The sequence below is a fragment of the Schistocerca gregaria genome, chromosome 3 (genome assembly GCF_023897955.1).
Source record: "Schistocerca gregaria isolate iqSchGreg1 chromosome 3, iqSchGreg1.2, whole genome shotgun sequence".
Lineage (NCBI taxonomy): Eukaryota > Metazoa > Arthropoda > Insecta > Orthoptera > Acrididae > Schistocerca > Schistocerca gregaria.
Window position 1 is genome coordinate 590,707,952 of NC_064922.1, and position 13,868 is coordinate 590,721,819.

The following is a 13,868-nucleotide window of genomic DNA, read 5'->3' on the forward strand; positions in this document are numbered from 1 at the left end:
TCTCTCGTGGGGGGGCCATGTGGTGACTAAGGCGGTCGCATGGCTGGCAGCTGCGATCAGCTGACAGAACGCAAGAGTCAATAAGGCTCGCGTGCCAGCCGTGAGGAGCACTGACATGTACTTACTCCTTGCTGCACTGCGAGCATTCCATGACTTTTAAATGATGTGTTACGTTATAATTGTTCCATTATTGATTTCACGGAACATTTCTGGAGAGTTCTACCCAAGTTTTCTGTAATGTTCCATTGGTTATTATTGTGTAATCACTGATTATGTTATGTGTTCTTTCCCGAGTGATCTTCAATAATAACATGATAAACATAGAAGACATACATCTTCCACAATAAGAATGTGATAGTTGGCTGCGAGCCTAACGCACACTGGGAACGTGACATACCTATCCAGTGCAAGTCAACCATTCTTTTTAACTTGAGCCAGAGTTCATCTACATGCTCCTAACCTGTGCTGAAAGTTCCAAGTTTCTCACTGAGATATGAAACTACTGATTTTTTCATCTAGTTTACTGAACATATATATCTTTCTCTGTGCTGTGGCCTTCTCAACCAGACATCACAGCACCTAGATTATCAGCAACCAAACTGACAGCCTGCAGCCGCGGGTTGCCCACTTCGCAGGCACACTGAAGCACTGCACAACCAACAGGCAATATTGATGAACGGCCACAACAACAACAACAACAACACAGCAAAGAGATCAGTGGCCAACAGGGGCCACTGCCAGCCCACATAAACATAAGGAAGAGGTTGCTGCAGATCCCGGAACTATTTTTGCATGTCAAACCACGTGACGGAAAATAGTTCCAAGGTACTCATCCGCCGAAGCGCTATAAAGGCCAGCACTCGGCAGTTCATCGACCGTCTGCAGACGTGGATAGCTGCCGCCCCGGCAGCCCAGCTTGGATCTTTTCGCTGATCTCTGCATTAGGCTTGGTATATCAGAGAAGTCTCTGGCGGAGACTAGTAGGAAATTGTTTCAGTTGTTTTCTATATTATTCTTGTATGTAGTTGTGATTCGAAGACAGATCACTGTTTTGTGTTGGTGTTATGCTTGGAGAATTTGTTTTGGTTAATTGAACAGTCCAATAAATTGTTTTTGGACTTTGATCGTTAGTTTCTTCTGCTTATGCAGACATATCACTCTGCTTGTTTTAGTTGTCTTTTGCGCTTTGGTAATCATTGTTGTTACGATCACATCATAGTCACTCATACCAGTTTTGATGTGGACATCTTCAAAGAGGTCAGGTCTATTTGTTGCCATCAGATCCAATATAATTCCAGCAAGAGTGCGGTTCCTAGCTACTCGTTCTAGTAGTTTTCAGAGAAAGTCAAGTTTCACAGGATGTCTTATCATATCCACCACTAATAAAACTGTAATTTTCCCAATTTATTGTAGAATAATTAAAGACTCCACTGACGATTACGGTATGGTTGGGGAACTAACGTTCAAGTGAACTGAGGTTTTCTCTAAAGTTTTCAGTTACATCAGGAGACCAGTCTGTTGGGCAATAAAAGGATCCCATTATCATTTTATGCCCATCCCTGATACTATGTCTTGGCCAAACAGTCTCACATGTAGCTTTAATTTCTATCTCTGAGGATTTGAGTTTCTTGTCTACTGTGACGAATACACCACCTCCATTTCCCACTTGCTTATCCTTTCCATATACACTTAAATTTTCCCAAAAAATCTCACTGCTATCAATTTCAGGTTTCAATGAGCTATTTGTTCCCAGTATTATGTGAGCTTCACAGCTTTTGATAAGTACTTCAAACACTGATACTTTGCTCCAAATGCTTCAGAAATTTACCACTAGGACTGTTATGGGGAGCATTTTGTTTGCTCTTACAAAGATACTTCTGTGTATCCTACAGCTATCATTATCTGGATTAGATGGACAGTTGCCTAATCTAACAAACCCTTGTGTGCACCCCATACAGTCAGCTACATGAGTAGCAGTATCTCTTGTGTAGAGTACACCTGACCTATTTAGGGGGACACTGCATTTTTCAACCCTATGGTGCAAGTCCAAGAAGTCGCAGCCTAGCTTGCCACAGAACCATGGCCATGATTAGTTCTGGGAACAATGCTGCAAATTATGAGCTTCGCTGAAACTCTGTGCAGAAGGCTGGTCTTCTCAACCTTCTTGCCATTCAATGGAATGATCAAGTAAGACCATGGCGTCCAGACACCAGACATCATTTTGCCAACAGGTGGCGCAATTTGCACTTGGTTGCACCCTGTTCCCTCAATGGCTGATGGAACAGCCTCTTCAACATGCTGAATGAGGCCTCCAGGCATACACATCGAGTGCACCTGGTGCCCTTTCCTGACTCTTGTTGCCATTTCCCTAAGGGGATGGTTTATACAAAATATCTGAAACACCAAAAATATACTAAGGTTTATTTCCCTCCATTAATAACAATCAAATCTTAAGCGTACCAAATTTATGACCATTTTCAGCACCAAATTGTATGAATAATTTTGTGTGATTGTGTAACTCTCAAACTCAAATGAAGAAGACAACGGCCATAACAGGAGGGGCATGATGATAAATACAATTCCAACATAATAAGAAGGCTAGGTTTGAAGGAGAAGTTTATGTTAAGCACAAAGCACAAATCATTCTTGCAAATGCAACAGGGGAAAAGTGCAAGTAAATACGAATTTAAAAACCAAGTGTTCAATGTGTTTCATAAAACAGGTCCAATAACATATTATGCTCATGTTTCCTCTGTTTATTCTAATTGAACCCACAAACTTCCCTGTTATGATGCCTTTGATGATACTAGCAGAGCTCAGATCCAGGTAATGTTTAAGGAAAACAGGAGCAAGAATGAACAAGATGGATATCTACAGGGACTTACTGAAGTTATAGATACTACTTGCAGACATCCATGGAAGGTTTTATAACCTTTAATCACCAATACTTGCATGGATATTCAAACACACTCACTTAGAAACAATAGCTTCTTACACGATAACAACTCAGTATCTCTTATTCGACTGCCGTGCCGTGACATGCGGCCGGCGCCGTTCGTATCTAGGTGGCGCTCCCGCGCTCAACCGAGTTGCGGAGCGCCTCTATCGCCGTTTGCGCGTACTGTCGTGGCGGCACTGTTAAATGTAGTGCACTGTCACAACACTTTTCCCCCCTTGAAAACAAAAAACACTCAGTTCCTTGGAGACATGGACAGTGCGGAGACATCCATGGCCTCATGTGAGGCCCTGAGAAGATCCCGCAGAGAGACACGAGAGTATGGTCGAAAATGTCCAGGACAGAAGCTCGTGCATGGAACGTGCCTCCTGGATGAGATGATGGGTGAAAACTCCGGAGCAGCATCCACAGGTGTCGTGGACCTAGGGGTGTGCTCCATCGAGATGGGTCCCAGAGAAGGCGGCATCGCGACTAGGGCCGGTTCTGGCGTACTCCGAAGCGGTAGCGACGTTGGCTGCATCAACACGTACGGTAGATTGGCAGCAGCAACAGGACTGGCTTCTCGGGCTGGTGGAGGTGAAGGAAGGGGCGGTGGCAGCGGCGTGGCCACCACTCGTGGGCGCATCTGATCGTAATGGCGAACAACCATGCTGTCGTCAGTATGTTTTTCACAAAGCCGGCGGCCGCGAAGAGCCTTGGCCACCCCTGCGCTGGATCAGGCCACGGAGAGGGCATTGTACGAGGTGCAGCCAGTTGTTGAGCACACTGACCACACACAGCAACCATGTGGGAGATGTCCGAATCAATACCGGGCCAATAAATGTGCCTGCAGGCCAGGGACTTAGTCCGAGAAATACCCCAATGGCCTTCATGCAACAGTTTGAGAACATCTTTGCAAAGAGAGGCTGGCACCACGACCCGTGGAGATGCACCATTCGTGGCCAGAAGAACAACACCATCACAAACAGACAGACAAAGGTGCAAGGCATGGTAGTTGCGAAGGGGATCCGATGCCCGGCCCTTGATCCTGTCCGACCAACCGTGTTGAACAAAACCGATCACCTGATGCAGGACCAGGCCCCGTGCAGTTACCGACATAACCTGCGAACCTGTAAGTGGAAAACCCTCGACTGCACAATGTTCTTCCTCATCAATGTGGAAACAGAGTAGTTCATCACGATCGAAAACCAGGTCGGGGACCATCGGCAATCGCGAAAATGCGTCAGCGTTGGCGTGCTGGGCCGTGGTTGCGATAGTGAATCTTATAGTGAAAACGAGACAAGTATAAGGTCCAACGTTGCAAGCGGTGAGCTGCCTTATCCGGAAGCGACGCCGATGGGCTGAACAGAGAGACCAGCGGCTTGTGGTCGGTGATGAGGTGAAACTTAGAACCATACAAAAAAAACGGTGAACTTTTTTTAGAGCATAAATGATAGCGAGCGCCTCCTTTTCGATTTGAGAGTAATGCCGTTGCGCATCGTTGAGTGTCTTGGAAGCATAGGCGATGGATTGTTCCTACCCATCCTCATACCGATGGGCGAGAACAGCCCCTAGGCCATACATACTATGACGCGTCAGTCGCCAGAACCAAGAGCTGACCCGGTCAGAATGTGGCAAGACAAGGCGCCGACTGCAAATGAGCCTTCAGGCAGACAAAAGCCTGCTCACACTCGTTGGACCAACAGAAAGGGATGTTTTTGTGTAACAGCTGATGCAGAGGATGAGCTACCACTGCCGCGGATGGAATGAATTTGTGATAATAAGCAATCTTGCTTAGAAATGCCTGAAGTTCTTTGACTGTAGACGGCCAAGGTAGAGCGTTAATGGCTGCAACGTGCTGACGTAGAGGACGTATACCCTCACGGGACAAGTGGAACTAAGATACATAATGGAGGGTTGGAAGAACTGTGATTTGTCCAGATTGCACCTCAACCCAGCTGAATGCAAAACCCGAAACAGTGAACGCAAATTGCGAAGGTGCTCCTCAGTGGAGGGCCCTGTGACAACAATGTCATCCAGATAGTTTATGCAGCCGGGAACGGAAGCCGTGAGCTGTTCCAAAAACCGCTGAAAAATGGCCGGTGCGCTAGTGACGCCAAATGGTAACCGCTGGTACTGATACAACCCACAAAGAGTGTTGATGATGAGAAATTCCTTGGAAGAAGCATCCAACGGCAACTGATGGTACGCCTCTGATAAGTCAAGTTTGGAAAAGAACTGGCCCCCAGCGAGCTTGGTAAACAACTCCTTAGGACGGGGAAGAGGATAAGTGTCAATGAGGCTCTGAGCGTTGACAATGGCTTTAAAATCACCACACAATGGCAGACTCCCATTTGGATTAGAAACCACGATTTGTGATGCCCATTCGCTGGAGGTAACAGGAAGGAGAATCCCTGAAGCTGTTAACCTGTCTATCTCAGCCTTGACAGGTGCACGCAACGCCACCGGAATAGGGCGTGCCCAGAAAAACTTAGTACGAGCTGTAGGTTTAAGAGTAATAAGGGCTTCAAAATCCTTGGCACGACCCAGACCAGAAGAGAACACGGACGAAAAATCACAACACAATCCATCCAGCTATTGATACGGAATATCCTCAGACATGAGGTGCACATCATCGTCAATGGAGAACCTGAACAACTGGAAAGCATCATAACCGAACAGGTTTTCAGTGCCTGCATGATCCACCACATAAAACGTGAGGGGCCTAACAACAGACTTGTAGGCAGTGAAGGCATAAAACTGGTCTATGATAGGAATTTTTTGTTTATTATAAGTTCTCAGATTTCGCATAACTGGAGATAAGGGAGGGGAGCCCAACTCCAAATACGTGCGAGAATTAATGAGAGTTACTGCAGAGTCAGTGTCCACTTGCATGCAAATGTCTTTATCCAGAACACAAACAGTAACAAACAACTTATTTGTTTGAGAAAGCACACAGTTAACATCCATGTCCGATATCCCATCCTCGTCGCCAAAAAGTGTTATAACCTTTAATCACCAATAACTGCGTGGATATTCAAACACACTCACTTAGAAACAATAGCTTCTTACATGATAACAACTCAGTATCTCTTATTCGACTGCCGTGGTGTGACATGCGGCCGGGGCCGTTCATAGCTAGGTGGCGCTCCCGCGCTCAGCCGAGTTGCGAAGCACCTCTATCGCCATTTGCGCGTACTGTCGTGGCGGCACTGTTAAATGTCGTGGCACTGTCACAACAGAAGGATTTTCTGAAATGCAGGGAGAGCTTCAGATAAGATGTTCAGGTTTAAGGAAAGAGAATTTTGGTGTGTAAAATGCATTTATTAGTATTCATGGGCTGCAGAGTGACAGGACAATTCGAAGATTAGGCGACCTGTTGGTTTTACGAGAAGCTCGAAGGGATAAAAGAGGTAAGCATGTGGGAAACAGAATCAGAGCTCACTGATAAAATAATTGAACACACTGAATTGTCCGAGGTTTAAGTCACACACCGAACAATTAGAGTATATGGACATGACTATCTACCTGGTGTAACAAGAAATGTGATTCACCCACCAAAGCAACATCCTCTCATTAATCCATGATCCAGTCTTAATGATCCTGTGCTCATTGCAGTCATAATTGATGATGCTGTTGGCTCAAAATAGGTACATGTAGCGGTTGCCTGCTGTGGGCAACATGTTCAACAACATGCACTGAATGGTGTGCTCCACAACATTTGTGCCTGCACTGTCATTGTGGTTGTTAGATCTGCCACAGATCACAGCCTATGTTACTTTACAGACTGGCCTCTGACTTCCTAGTTCTGGGAAAAGGTGTGGATGTCACATACTTTATCACCTACTCGTAGTTTCACAATACTTCAACCACTTTCCATAGGTGCCTGCAACAGTAGCACATGACAATCTTTGCATTTCCATACCACAAATTTCCAGAAGCTAACCATACAATCTGCCCTTTGTGAAAGAAGATGAAGGAAAATTCTTAAGTAGAATGTAAATACTTTAGGATTAAAGGAAAAAGCATAAACTTTCAGTTGCTGATCAGCACACACAAAAGAAGAAAAACATGGTAGGTTTGGTGTTATACCTTCAAGAGACTGAGTGCACCTGCAACGTCCCCCCCCCCCCCCCCCCCCACACACACACACACACACAAAACAAGATCAACAGTACAAATGCTGTTTTGTGGTTGGTGGACTGGTTATAGCAGGGATAGTGTTGGGTAGTGTGGGTAGAGGGAGAGATAGTTGGGAGGAAAGGAGAGGGACTGGGGGTGGGTGGCTCATGACTCAGAGGAAGGCCGATTGGCCAGCTAGAAATGCACGAGGGAGGGATGGCAGGTATAGCTGTTGAGGCCAGTGGGATGGCGATGTGGGGAGATGAACTGGAAGCAATGACAGGACAGAGGAAGGGGAAACAGTTGGATGGAGGGAGCGGGGACAATGGGTTACCAGAGACTGAGGTCAGGGCAGTTATGGGAGAAAAGGATGTGTTGTAAAGACAACTCCCATGTGTGTAGTTCGGACAAATTGATTGTGGAAGGAAGGATTCAGACAGTTTGGGTTGTGAAGCAGCCATTTGAATTAAGCATGTTTTGCACATCCACATGTTCTTTTCAAAAGCTTCTGGTGGCCATTCACCTTGATGGACAGCTAGTTGGTCGTCATATCAACGTAAAGGGCTGTGCAGTGTTTGCAGCAGAGTTGGTATGACATGGTCGCTTTCACAGGTGCCCTGGAGACTGATGGGGGTAGGATAAATCTGTAACATGACTAGACTACGAGGTACTGGGTGGATGGATTGGGAAGGTCTTGTACCTTTGTCTGCCACAATGATACGATCCCTATGGCAAGGGGTTGGGAGTGGGAATGGCACAGGGATAGACTAGATGCTGTGTAGGTTGGGTGGGAGAAGGAACACCACTTCAGCAGACGTGGGATGATCTCAAATGGGATGGCCCTTATTTCAGGACAGGATGAGAGGTACTCAAAGCCGTGGTGAAGAATATGGTTCAGGTGATGAGGGGGGACACTCCTTTGTAGCCGATTCTTGAAGGTGGTGGGAGGACTGAGGGTATTTGAAATTGCAGCATGAGATATCTGTTTGGGGGGGGGGGGGGCACTGCCTGTCTGTGAAGGCCTTTGTGATGGCTTCAGCAAACAGGGCAAGGAAGTTCTCAGTGTTGCAGATACATTGTCCACGGATGGCAAGCCTGCAAGGAAGGGATTTTTTTATGTTCAAGGGACGGCAGCTGTCAAAAAGCAAATTCTGTTGGCCGTTAAAGGGTTTCACATGTGCACAGAGGTGTGGATGGAGCCATCAGAAAGGTGGAGGTCAACACACTGGAAGTGGCATGTTTGGTAGTCAAGGACCATGTGAAGCAGATGGGGAAAAGGTGTTGAGGTTGTGAGGCATGTGGATAAGGTGCCTAGGCTCTGGGTCCAGATCATGAAGATATCATCAATGGACCTAAACTAGACCAGGAGTTGGTAGTTTTTGGAGGCTAGGGATGTTTCCTCTAATTGGCTGTACCACATATTTGTTTCTAAATCTTCTGCTCATAGGAAAAGTAATTGTGGGTCAGAATATAGTTGGTAATGTGTGTAAGGAATGAGGTGGCAGGTTTGGAGTCTGAAGGTCATTAGGAGAGGTACTGTTTGATAGCAGCAAGACCATGGGCATGAGGGATGTTGGTGTACAGAGAGGTCGCATCAACAGTGACGAGTAGGGATCCAGGAAGTAAAGGTGTGGGGATGGTAGAAAGTCAGTGAAGGAAATGGTTGGTATCTTTCATGTGGGAGGCTAGATTTCACGCAATTAGTTGGAGGTGTTGGTCAACAAGAGTTTCGGGAGCTTGTAGAAGTGGGCTGTGCGAGGTTCTGAGAAGATCCTATGGATTTTAGTAAAGATTGAAGTTTATGTTGGACTTCCAGGATGGAATACTCTGGCACAGCTTGTAGGTGGAGCAGTCAGATGGCTGGTGGATGCCTTCTGTCAGGTAGTCAGTGTGACTGATCACAACAGCGGCGGAGCCTTTGTCTGAATCAGTTTTCAGGTGAGTGTGGCTGTCCTTTCTTCCTCCAAAATGTTACTGTTCTTAGGAAGGAACATGGAGGAGGAGTGTGAAGCCATGTAGGATGCAAGAAATGCCTGGAAGCTACTAATGGGTGGTTGGATGGGAGGTGGGGAGGGTCACGGTTGGTTGGTGGTACAAACTGGGACAGGCAAGGTTCAGTGTTAGGATTACGTTGGCTTTGGTTGGAGGGATTTGGTGGCAAAGAAGTGTTTCCATTGCAGGGATCAGGAGATGGAAAGTAGGTCTCTGACACATCCAACAAGGTTTTATGCCTTCAATGTGTGCCGCTTCCCATTGGCCATTATAATTATACCTGCCACTCTTCCTCCTGCATACCTAGGTGGCAAACCAGCCTCCCTCCAAACCACTAGCCATCCATCCTCAGTCCCTCTCCCTGCCTCCTACTTCCTCTTCCTTTGCCCACCATACCCAACATTACCCCCACCACAGCCAGGCCACCTGCCACAAAATCAGTCTAGCCGGCACTGTGCTGGGGCAAAGGCATACAAATGCTTCATCTGGTCATCCTCTACCCAACACACCATCTCTCTGGACTTTGACCTCCACTTCGCTGATGGCTCCATCCACAACTTGTCCATGTTAAACCCACTAACCTCCAACATCTCCATTTTGACAGCCGCCATTCCATCTACACCAAAAAATATGACCCATACATCCTATTCATGAATGGACAACAAATCTGGAATGATGAGAAGTCCCTTGACCACTGTGTTGAAGGTCTCATGAAGTCTTTCATACACAGGCATTATCCCCCAAACCTAGCCCACTAACAGATTTCCCATGCCGTATCTTCATGCAATCCTCCCACCACCCCCAAGAATCAGCTATAAAGGAGTGTCTCTCTCATCACCCAATATCACCCTGGACTGGAACAATGGCACTATATCCTTCACTAGGGCTTTATATCTCTCATCCTAACCTGAACTGAGAGATATCCCACACAAGATCCTTCCCATCCTCCCTAAAGTGGTGTTCTGTTGCCCATCTACACAAAATCCTAGTCCTTCTCTACGCAACTTCGACTCCCAAAACCTTACCACAGGGACCATATCCTATTGCACACAAAGGTGCAAGACCTGCCCAATCCACCCACCCAGCAGCTCATACTCAAGACCTGTCACACATTTATCCTAGCACAACAGAGGCTGGGCCACATGTGAAAGTAGCCTTGTCGTTTATCAACTCTCCTGCAAATGCTGCACAGCCTTTTACGTTGGTATGACTTTCAACCAGCTGAGCACTATGATGAATGACCACCAGCACACAGATATCAAGAAGAAAATTGACTACCTGCTGGCACAATGTGCTGCTGAGCACAACATGCTCAATTTCAATCGCTGCTTCACAACCTGATCCATCTGGATCCTTCCCTCTACTTCTCTGAACTGTGCAAATGAGGGTTCCCCTTACAATACATCCTCCCCTCCCTTAATCATCCTGGCCTCTATCTAAGATAACCCATTATCCCCACACCCTCCACCCAACAGTTTTCCTTTCCTCCATCTCATCAATGCTTCCCAATTCATGGATTCATGGCTCTTTGTCGCCTTCAGAGTGTGCCCCCTTTTCACCAATCGTTACAACTATACCTGCCATCCCTTCCTCCTGCATTCCTAGCTGGCAAACGAACCTCCCTCCAAGCCACTAGCCATACACCCCCAGTCCCTCTTCCTGCCTCCACTCACTCTATCCACCCCATCCAACATTACCTCCCCCCCGCCATGACCAGCCCACCTAATGCAAATACCATTGACACTGTCAGTCTACCCAACACCGAGGCATAGGTGTGTGTGTGTGTGTGTGTGTGTGTGTGTGTGTGTGTGTGTGTGTGTGTGTGTGAGAGAGAGAGAGAGAGAGAGAGAGGGGGGGGGGGGGGGTTTAAAGGATAACTCTGAAAGCCAGTTAGTTTTTCTTCTTTTGTGTGTGTCTATCAACAACTAAAGGCTTCTGCTTTTCAATAAGTGGTCTTCTTTAATCCTAATTGCCCTCTACCAAACTCCTTTATTTTCCCTTTTGCTTCTCATACTGATGCTGAAACGATTCCCCATTTGTTCTGCTCCATTTATATGTCTTTCTTATCGCATCATGTGCCCGCAACACCACAAGGACAGCATGCAAACTCACAGGTCAAGAGTCATAACGTCTGGCCTCATCAGTGTAAGTAAACAAAGAATTTGTATTAACAGGCAAATACTTAAGTCAGTAACAATAGTGAAGTAGCTTGAATTGATATGGGACTGGAACACTCATACGAATCTCGAAGATGACAAAGTAACTCAGTTTTCAGTGGTATCCCAAGCTACGGAACACCTATTAAGCCAAAAGATTTAAATGGTCAAGGACATTTAAAAAGCTCATTTCTTCATGACATAATTTATTAATCAGTTGCAAGCTACATCAGAATAAACAAGAACAACATTCTTCAGAGTTCAGGGACTTGATTTCAATAGAAATTTTTAGAAAAAACAATCTACCACATAAATACCATGTGAAGTCTAAGACAGAATAAATATTCTACAAGGTGAGCAAAAAAATTACATTCAAACATCAATAAGCACTCACAAAAAGGCATGAGCCTGTAAATGCTCAGGAAATGCTCGACAAAAAAAAAAAAAAAAAAAAAAAAGGGGGGGGGGGGCTCGTCAGGTCTGGTCAAATGTCAAAGTCATGCTGATAGTTTTCTTTAACTTTAAAGGATTAGTTTATTATGAGTTCGAGACATGGGGACAAACTGTTAATTTTTGGTACTATAGGGACATGTTGTGACGGCTGCGAGAAAACATGACAGGGAAATGGCCCAAGATCCCAAACCCACACATTCATCCCTGTTGGTGACTGACTAGCACAAAAAACAAACTTACTGTGCTGCCTCATCCTCCATGCTCTCCAGTCCTGGTATTCTTTTTATTTCCAAAGTTGAAAACCCCATTGAAAGGACGAAGATTTGCAACAACAGATGGGATAAAAGAAAATTCACAGATTCATGCAATCCAACAAGAGGCATACAAAGACTGATTTTGGAAGTAGAAACTGCACTGAGAGCACTATATCAATTGTGGAGGAAAGTATTTCAAGGGAGACCATGCACAGTAAGTAAAAAGTAAGCATAGAAAAATTTTGTGGACAAAGTTCCGGAATTTTCTGAACAGATATTGTACAGTAGCAGTGTTTGAAAATATCATGCATAACAGCTTTTAAGAATACCATATATGTAATGTATCACTTATAACTTTATTAAACCCATAGAAAACATGCATCATTACTGGATGCCAACTACATTTGCCAACAGTAAACAATGTGTTAAAGGGGGGCAAAAAAAGTCAAAAGATGTATCGCCATAAGCTTTATCCATACTATATGTTGCGTACCACTCACAGACTACCTGCTGCTGTTATTTGAGGACTGACACTCAATAATATTGCAAATATCAAATTCTAATCCAGTATTAAAGAATAGAAAAATAAAGCAACAGACGTGCGTAATTACTTAACATGAAAACGTAAATTCATTAAAAATGAATGATGCATAAAATATACACCTGCTTTTTGTGTAACATCACAGCACTTACCTCCTTTGCTTACCACCTTCAAATCATTAGTTTGTCCCTCATAGCCGAACAATGCCCTAAAAAATAAATAAGAGACACTCAATCAAACTAAGCACAACCAAGTCATTTAACCTGAAATTGAAGTTTTACACTATGGCCATTAGCTATCCATTATCTCTCTCAACTTCACTACAATAGATAGAAGTAGCAAGACAACAGCTTACAGGGTACGTTTTAAACAGTATGTAAAGGTAGCACAGGTGAACTTAATCAAAGTTCATGATGATGATAAAACATAACAATGAATAAGGAAATTCTCAAAACTGCTTCAAGGATATCATAATGGTTTTAAAGGAAGTCCTGATGAATATTTAATTTAACAAAAATATCAGAAAGTGTATGCAGTTTTATTAACTCCGGCATTCCCGAAATTATTAGTTGAATATAATGTAACTGGCAAGTTATTTCTGTTTATCTGGATTGTGTTGTGGCTGTGAACTAATAACCTCCTCATCTTTGTCAGTAAACATTTGCATACTGTTGTGTACATAGTTCCACGTAGTCAGTGCGTACACAACTTTCCCAATAGAGCGCGACCCGCTAAGCACAACAGCGCAGGCACAGCGCTCGTCCATCTCTGCACTGCGAGATGGCGCTGTCTTAGAGGAGGACCAAATTCTGCTTCCGCCAATCCGCGTATTAATATGTAATGCAGCCAGTGAGATTGCTGCTAACGTAGAACCTTTTCTCCTCGCAGATCACACTCGCGCAGTGATACATGAATGCGCAAGGTATTATAATGAGTGCACAGACCTCCGACCAGTCAGTCTGCATTTGTCTGTAGTCAAGTTTCAGTCTGCACCTAATAAGATCATCATATTCCTGTACATAGCCATGAAGAGAAATGTATAGACACTTTGTCAAGTATCAGAGATATGTGAGAATAAGATTAACGTACCAAGACCAAAGGAACTTCAGATTGTCAACTGTAAACAGCATCCAGAATCAAGTTACATAATATCTAATTTTTATCATTTTAATAAATATGTGTGAAAATTAATCAAATTCTGTTTAAAGTTGGTCACCATAAATCTGCTACTCTAAGTGTGCAAGTGGCATTTCTATCGTCTGACCTAACGGCAGAAGATGAACATGCCATGATAAGACCACGAGACATATTGCTGACACTCGCCTACTTCGTTAGAGCGACAAGTCAAATAATCTGATGGTGTGTGTACCGAAGGTCTTACAGTACGCACACCACACATACATTGTAAAATCTTC

General features: G+C 44.7%; 1 protein-coding gene across 2 annotated transcripts in view; it reads right to left on the reverse strand.

Moving 5' to 3' along the window:
- LOC126354259 (drebrin-like protein) overlaps nucleotides 1–13,868 on the reverse strand; it is a 211,260-nt gene that overhangs the window by 174,452 nt on the left and 22,940 nt on the right. For both annotated transcript variants that reach the window (XM_050003778.1, XM_050003779.1), the window contains exon 2: nucleotides 12,606–12,661. In XM_050003778.1, coding sequence (XP_049859735.1) covers nucleotides 12,606–12,661 — 56 coding nt within the window. The remainder of the gene's footprint in view (nucleotides 1–12,605; nucleotides 12,662–13,868) is intronic.